This window comes from Dermochelys coriacea, chromosome 1 (genome assembly GCF_009764565.3).
Source record: "Dermochelys coriacea isolate rDerCor1 chromosome 1, rDerCor1.pri.v4, whole genome shotgun sequence".
NCBI lineage: Eukaryota > Metazoa > Chordata > Testudines > Dermochelyidae > Dermochelys > Dermochelys coriacea.
Window position 1 is genome coordinate 187,500,432 of NC_050068.2, and position 8,447 is coordinate 187,508,878.

Genomic DNA, 8,447 nt, shown 5'->3' on the forward strand with positions numbered 1-8,447 from the left:
CAATGGGCCTACTTGTTAGCAATCTCAGCAGAGAAGCCATGAAGATTGTACTGTGTCCTCACACCTACAGTTGTTCGTATGGGTCAAGGTTAAGACACATGGGTGGGGAGCAGTGCTGGGAAACTTGAATTCCTGCTGCTCCTGCTATGCTGTTCTGTAGATTCCCTCACCTTCACTCTAGCACCTTTCCTGAATGTTTCACTTTGTTTTATAAGGAAAAATAAATTAAATACATGTTATGTTGATTCTGATGGCTCTGAGTTTGCTGATGGCTTGAAAGGGATGAAGTTAATGTGTATCGGTTACATGGGTGGGATATTGCCCTCTGTTAAACCAGTGGGAAGACTCATCAGCTTCAATGGAAGCAGGGACAAGCCCATTTTATTGCTTAACAAAATATCCTGTGAGGGAATGCATGCGATCTGCTGCTATACAGCTAGGGCAGAAAGAAATGATTGAAAGAAATGAAAGTTAAATCTTTTTTAAAATTATGCTTTGGTTGAAAAATACTTTGAAATTATGTACAAAATCTTGCTACACTAACAGAAGGTAGAATTTTTCCAGTATTCTTATGGATGATAATATGGTGGTATATTTATCATCAAATTATGGGTAACAGAAATTTCTTGGCTCTCACCCATGGTTGTGTCCTATATATTTATTATAAAGTGAAGGGATAGCGGCTTCAAAAAAAAAATGTGTGGAGGGGGGCGGGGGGAATTTTCAAATTTCAGATTCAATGCCAAAAACAGGTTTCAGAGTAGCAGCCGTGTTAGTCTGTATTCGCAAAAAGAAAAGGAGTACTTGTGGCACCTTAGAGACTAAGAAATTTATTTGAGCATAAGCTTTCGTGAGCTTCAGCTCACTTCATCGGATGTATTTGGTGGAAAATACAGTGGGGAGATTTATATACATACACAGAGAACATGAAACAATGGGTTTATCATACACACTGTAAGAAGAGTGATCACTTAAGATGAGCCATCACCAGCAGTGGGGGGGGGAAAGGAGGAAAACCTTTCATGGTGACAAGCAAGGTAGGCCATTTCCAGCAGTTAACAAGAACATCTGAGGAACAGTGGGGGATGAGGTGGGGGGGGAGAAATAACAGGGGGAAATAGTTTTACTTTGTGTAATGACTCATCCACTCCCAGTCCCTATTCAAGCCTAAATTAATTGTATCCAGTTTGCAAATTAATTCCAATTCAGCAGTCTCTTGTTGGAGTCTGTTTTTGAAGTTTTTTTGTTGAAGGATAGCCACCCCAAAAACATTGACACAAAGAGGAGTTGTGGATTGGGCTCTTCTCAACAGGTTACACTGCCCAGAATTAATTATATTTCTCCAGTCAAGATTAGGGTTGCCAGCTTTCTAATTGCACAAATCCGAACACCCTAGTCCCGCCCCTTCCCCAAGGCCCCACCCCTGCCCTTCCCTGAGGTCCTGCCCCCCGCTCACTACATTTTCCCTCCCTCGGGGGCTCACTCTCCCCCATCCTCACTTACATTCACTGGGCTGGGGCAGGGGGCTGGGGTGCGGGAGGGGGTGAGGGCTCTAACTGTGGGTGCGGCCAGAAATGAGGGGTTTAGGGTGTGGGAGGGGGCTGCAGGGGGGATGTGCCCCTCCCACCTAGGAGCCAGATCTGCTGGCTGCTTCCGTGGCGCAGCGTGGAGCCAGGACACATAGGGACTAGTTTTCCTTAGCTCCGCAGGACTGCCGACCAGACTTTTAACGGCCTGGTCAGCAGTGCTGACTGGAGCCACCAGGGTCCCTTTTCGACCAGGTGTTCCGGTTGAAAACTGGGCACCTGGTCACTCTGTGCTTGCTACCCTGAATCACAAAAGCAAGTAATGTCAGTAATATGTGGGACAAACACTGCTTACTCAATTAATGAAATATTTTAATATGTGTAAAAAAATATTTTGATGATATATACAGTAACTAAGATTAGTTTAGTGACCTAGTCTCATTAAGCACAGATTTTTATAGGACAATGAAAGGTTTTTATATGGTGTTGTGTGGGATTAAGGAGGATTAAATGTTTGACATCACCCTTTTGTCTGCACAGGGCTACATTTGTTTTATCATCCACTCAGTAAGCTTCCATGCAATTAAAAACCTACCCTGAAAGAGTGGAAGCAATGGCGCAAACGGAGAATCAACAAAATAAGTAGTTATATTTATTATATTTCCAAAGGCAAATTGCAGCTGCTTGACAGGAGGTACGCTCGTGTGGATTTTAAGGAATTTTTGCAATTTGCTAGAATAAAAGGAGAACTCAAAGAGGAAATCAAAACTGGGATGCCTTTGTCTTCTGTTTTCAGTGATGCCTCATTATACTTGCATCCTCTTTATGGTATGCTGTCTCTAAATAATAGGACCACTAAAAGTGAAAGGTCATTGAGGAGGATTGGTTGAATCCATTGCATTTCTGTTTTGGTAGACATGGTCCTGGTAATAAAACTGCTGCTCCTCACCTGCCTCTGGCCAACAGCTGTGCTAACTAGTGTCAGTTCTCAAAGTGATCATCATCGTTTTCTTCATCATCATCATCAACAGAAATGCTCATCCATGAAGAAGCATAACAGGTAAGCTATATACCCTGGCTCACTGCTGCCCTTCTGCTAATAAATGTTGTATGTCTGTCACCAAACCTAAGAAGGTATTCTCTTTGTTCAGAGTCCTACTTGACTGGTCTTTGTGTTTGTACAGCCCTTAGCACAGGGAGGTCTCAGTTTTGACTGGGGCCTTTGGGTGCCCCCATGAGACAATTAGCAATAATACTTTACAGTAACGTTTCCATCACTGATCATTCTGTATCATGATTCTAAATACTTATATAATATGTGTGGGTGTGTATATGTGATCAGTTAGATAATGTTTGTACAGTTTTTTGAAAATGTAAAGCACCACATAAGAGTTAAGTATTGCGATTATTGTATCGCTGTCAACATATAGTTGTTCAAGAGTTTGTTTTTTTCTACCATCAGAAACAAATTCATATCTAAAGTTGGGTTTATGCAATCATTATTATGTTATCTTTATTGCACTAAATATCAGTGTAATAATTATTGTATGCAGATGCTTTTTTCAACAACAGAATAAGGCTAGTTTAAGTAGGTTTTCATTTTAATCATATTACAGTATGTTACTCTTCTGGAATATAGTTATCCACGGCGCTTTATTTATGGAATTATTCCACGTCTAACTGCAAATCCCAAAGTGTAAGCTGTTTAATATATTTTATTTAGTTTTTAGTTGGGATTATTGCATCCAACTATTACAGCAAAAGGCAAGCTTAAAAAATATGAGGTGGCTGCTTTAAAAGGAAAAAAAAAGTGACATAAAGCCTTTTGCATTTAAGTTTCTGGGTGAAGTGGCTCTTCCCCCACAGCAACAGTATGTATAGATCAATTTCATATCATACCTGTGAGGCCTTTGTATGTGTTCCCATGTTTACATTATAATACGTCAATAAAAATGCCAGGTTTCAATTTACTGCCGATAATCACCCAATCCATCAAAATACTGCCTTATCATGAAAGTAGGAGAAATTTTGATAAATGGTTAAATTTATGGGAGGATGAAAGGGAAGGCGATTGTTTCCCCATATTCTGTATGCGCAGCATTGTGCAATAATGGACAGCATTGGACTTGTAGCCTATTCATGTCATGCCATATGTTGATAAAATACAGCATAATTGGACTCCTCTGGCAGCTGCACCACCTCTGAATCATGGAATATCCTGCTGAATTTGTGTATAAGAGATACATGGTAGTGGAAGCAATCATAACATAATAACTGAGGTGCATGGAAAAGCTGCATGGCTCAGGAATCTAGTAATGACTCATCTTTAAGTCAGGTTCAAATCCAGTCCAAGCCAAGCAGACCTGAAAATTATGACTGTTCAGCAGTCTGTCTGAAAAGAACTGAATATGTAGGAGTCATCACCACTGGACTCATTGTCCATTAAAAAAAAATCCCGCTATCAAAATGGGAAATAACTGGCACTTTGTTAGTTGTGCAAATAGGTGAGGAACTGCATGGGAATGGAGACTGACCTACTGTCTAACACCTCAAGGTGGTCCCTGCTCATCTGAGTTGAGGAATGTTGGTAGGGAGGTGAGCGAGATGTGTATGCTACAGTTCCCTCTCCTTGTCCTGTTCTGTGAATAACAGACTTGAATTTCTGGCTGTTGATCCAGTATCCACCACTGGCATAACAATTCACAAAATGGGAGAGGGGTCTGACAGTGGGAATGTGCATCCACAGTAGAATCCTGCTTGACATACTGTACAGACCTATTGCCGTATGATTGCAATAATATTTGGTGCTAATATAACTTCTTTGGTTTCAAAGAGCTTACCTCATTAATCCACATGACATTCCTGTGAGGTAGGCAAGATAAAAGGGAGAAGCATGTCACAACATTGCCCTCTATACAAAGAGAAGGGAGTTGGAGAGGGATTCCGGGACCAGGTGCAATTTGGCGTAGCTCCCTCGAAATCCATGGAGTTAGCAGATATACGCCAGCTGAGGATCTGGCCTCAAATGCTTGTGTTCTATAGACCACTTGCAACGTTAAGTTTGGAATTGGGACTAGACTGCAGGTTCCAAGCCACAGAGGATCCCAGAGTTTAGCAGCTGCGGAGCAGCATTTCTGCAGAAAGGAGCCAAATGCATTTAATTTTTCTTTGTTTGATTCTCTTTGGCATCATTTCTAAAGGGGGCATTATCTCCAGTCCATTTCAACAGGGTCTAACTTTCCAGTAACCTCTTTTTCCTCCTGGGGAAATCCCTTTCAGCCAGCACTGGGATTATTAGGGACACTGCCGAGAGACGGCCTTGGTGAAATGAGTGGCCTTTTATAAAGAATCCCATGTGAAAATGTTACTTAACCTACAACTTTCACTGGTTTAATAGAGTATCCGAATTCCCCCTCCAAAGCTATTTGTCTGCATTCTCTCGCAAAGAAGGTTTTAAAGCATTAACCAAAAGTACACGAGAAAGAGATTATTCTTCTGGTCCTTTCCCTACAATAAAGAACAAAACGTTTTGACTCTCAAAGTGTTATGCTTTTTACACTGGTGAATGCTGATTTTATGAAACACATTGAAAAATCCCCTTTGAGTGGCAGAAAGGTACATTTGAAGCACACGATTCACAGTAACTGCTGCATGTGGCTTCTTATTGTTCTGTCTTTAGACCGTGCCTACCACAAGGGAGTCCTGGTCTATGATGAGGGCTCCTAGCGGGTATGGTGATAAAAAATAATAAATAATAATTGAACAAGCTTTTTAACGTTCTTTTAACATTGATATTTTTATCCTGTAATTTTCTGGGTTTTCGTTGAAAAGGAAAAAGAGGAAAACAAATTCTATTATGTGCCACTAACATTGTTTCCCTGCCTCCCCATCAAAAAAAGGGGGTGGAACCCTGCACTTTCAGCAGAGACTTCTACCACACCAACTAAAAGAGTAATTACAATAGCAGGGAACAGTCTCTGTAAGCCAGCCACTGCTGGAGGACACGTAACACACTGAAACAGTGGAATCGAATGCAGGAGTTGTCACATTTCACACACGGCATAGCCAAACTAAGATTCAATACATTCTTTCTGAGAGACAGTGTGGGTGAGACATGAGTCTGCCACATTAAAGACCTAGGTTCTGTTCCCAGCTTGTCATTTTTTGTGTTGTCTGAGCCTTTGCTTAATAAAAAGTGTTGTGAAGTGAACAGAATTTTAACACCAGTCTCTAGATATGAGTCTAGCATGTATGGTGTCCTGGTTTCAGCAACAACAGGAAAAGGATCATCTGTGTTGTCTGTGTTCCTTTGGAGGTTCAGTGGTGTAGGGCATGCTGAGATGGTGCCATGCACAGTGCTAATGGAGTGTTGGCTGGTTTTGGCAGTAAATCTAGCAATGAACTGTAGTAAGCAAAATACAAATTGGAGCTGGTGATTTCTTTTCAGCTTCTAACTTGGCCAGTTCTGAATGATTTGTTTAAGGGGGACACCAAAAGGCACCTCCCTGACCCCAGGATTATCTCACTGTCAAATTTTAGAGTCCTGCTGCAAACCATTGAGACATTAGAGCTCTTTAAAAACAATAGAAATGCTCTCATGAAGAGTGTTGAGCAACCGCTATATCAGATCATCGCCACTCCCCCAGTAATACATATGACTTAGTGCGGCTCACATTAAAGCTACCAACATATTATGTTATTTCCAAACAGAATTAGAAGGTAGCTAGGTGAAAACTAATGTATCAGTTTCTTCATCAAGTGTTTGTCTGTCTGTTACACGTTCTCCCACACCCAGAGATGCAACCTCTGAGGGGATAGAAGGGGACATGTGTGTCCTACCCCCAACTTTTTATATCTTGTTGATGTTCTCCTTCAGTACAATTCTCCTGTGCATTTTCACTCTGGGTCTCTCCCTCCCCATTTTCACTAATTTTTTTTCATGTGGTTGTGTCACTGCCCACAATTCAGTAATCTAGTCATTTCATCTAATTTAATCATTATTGTGAATGTCAGTCAGTACAATGAAGCTCCTGACTTGATTGTTTTTTAAAACACAGCAAACGAGAAATTAAAATGAGGAAATTAGACAGCACCAAAGTACGCCCGCTAAAGGCTGAGCAGCTTCTCCGTATAGACAGCCATGACTTTGCAATGAGACCTGGATTTGGAGGTAAGCAGTCAGCTGCATTAACATTTCTATACTATTTAATAGTTTCTTCTTGCACTATAAGCTGCTAAACCCGTGCCCAGCAAAGTCATGTGAAAATGGAACGTCAGGTTTAACTGAGATTTTTCCCCTCCTTGGTTTAAACCAAGAAATAATTTACAACAAAAGACAATTTTTGTACTTTGCACAACAGTAATAAGAGTTGCCAAATTATCTACTCACAGCTAAGTAATTTTTTATCTTTACTGTTACAGATAGAATTCTATTATCAAAACGTTGCGTTAACATATCCCCCTAAAACTGTGCAGTCTAGTAGCATTTAGCAAATTCCTGAAACTCATCAAATTTGTTATGAAGTTTTTAAGCAAGTTACCAATTCCTGAGTATATTGAGTTGGCATGAAGCACTGAATTTAAAAAAAAAAACCTTATATTTTTGGTTTATTGGCCCTTGGACTTCTGTGTTGTAGGTTTGCATGATTATTATTTCCAGGTTTAATTACATTGTATGTGAATAAAAAAAAATCATATGGGATGCTCATAATTTGGATATCCCATTAGAGGGCCAGTTTCTGCCATTGGACACACATTGACATGTCCCTTTGAGGTTGAGTCATGACATACCTATGAATTACAGATTTTGGCCCTAAATTATTACACTAAAATCGAGAAAGCTGCCTTGCTAAAAGGCTTTTCTGAACCGGGGTCAGCAGTTCCATGTTTGTGATTCATGGAAACGGGCTGGCCTGCTCCAAAGTATGAATACAAAATAAAATATACAAGGACAGATTCTCAGCAGCTGTAAATAGTCATAGACTTCAGAGAAGTCAATGGCTGTAGGCCTATCAGCTGATAATGTAGCCCACAGTATGCAAATCATGGAAATAGCTAGTAGCTAATCAGAGCAGAACTACGTGCTTGCAGTGTATATAGCTGGCTATAGTGGGAGTAGTTTTTAGAAGAAGTGCTGCACAGAATGCAGTGTTATTTAATTTGGCCTTTGTAAAACCGCATGCTGGCTAAAGGCAGCCCCCAGGCCCAACTTTCCTGTTACTGTCTTGGCCCAGGATTAAAGCACTCTCTGGGGTTGTAATTCCTGGATGGATTAATAGGAACTGCAGGCTACAGCAAGAAATGCTGGGAAAGGGGGAAGGGCTATAAATATGTTCCCCTTCACTCCATGAAAAAGAGACCCAGAGAAAGAGAGTAGCAGCACCACCCACCACCGTTACTCCTCAGCAACTGGGTCTGGGCAAGACCTAAAGTGGGGCTACCAACAGAGAAGGAGTGTGGGATGGGCTGTAATGAAGAAGCCTGGAAAAGAGCAAGAGAGAAGGCCTAAGAGGCAGACAGACAAGCAAGCAATAACTCAGGGGCTATGGAATGGGAAGGAAGAGTGAAGTGGAAATGTCTAAGGCTGGAGCAGATAGCTACTTTATTGTTTAGGGCCTCAGGCCATGGGTGTCATTTCAGAAAAATTCTAGGGGGGCCAAAGTTGTGTCAGCATATAGAACATTCTTTGTGATTTATTATATCTTGCAAAGGCCGGGGTGGGAGTAGTGGAGCATATAGACCTATGAAAAGTCTGTTGGAGGCCAAACAAAAATCTGGGCAGGGGCAACTGAGTCTGCCGTGCCTCATAGCCAATGATGCCCCTGCTCAGAACTGAAGGCTTTGGCAGAAGGAGAACATGGGCCTACCTATGCCTCAGCTCTGCCTCCAAGAAGCAATGTGCTGATACCTCTGTAACCAGTT

At 41.3% G+C, this 8,447-nt stretch overlaps 1 protein-coding gene across 1 annotated transcript in view; it reads left to right on the plus strand.

Annotated features, from left to right (window-relative positions):
- The window catches only part of GABRR3 (gamma-aminobutyric acid type A receptor subunit rho3), an 81,554-nt gene that overhangs the window by 24,141 nt on the left and 48,966 nt on the right, over window positions 1-8,447 (plus strand). The window contains 2 exon segments of the mRNA XM_043510084.1: window positions 2,442-2,586; window positions 6,584-6,696. Of these exon segments, the coding sequence (XP_043366019.1) occupies window positions 2,444-2,586; window positions 6,584-6,696 (256 nt within the window). The 5' untranslated portion in view covers window positions 2,442-2,443.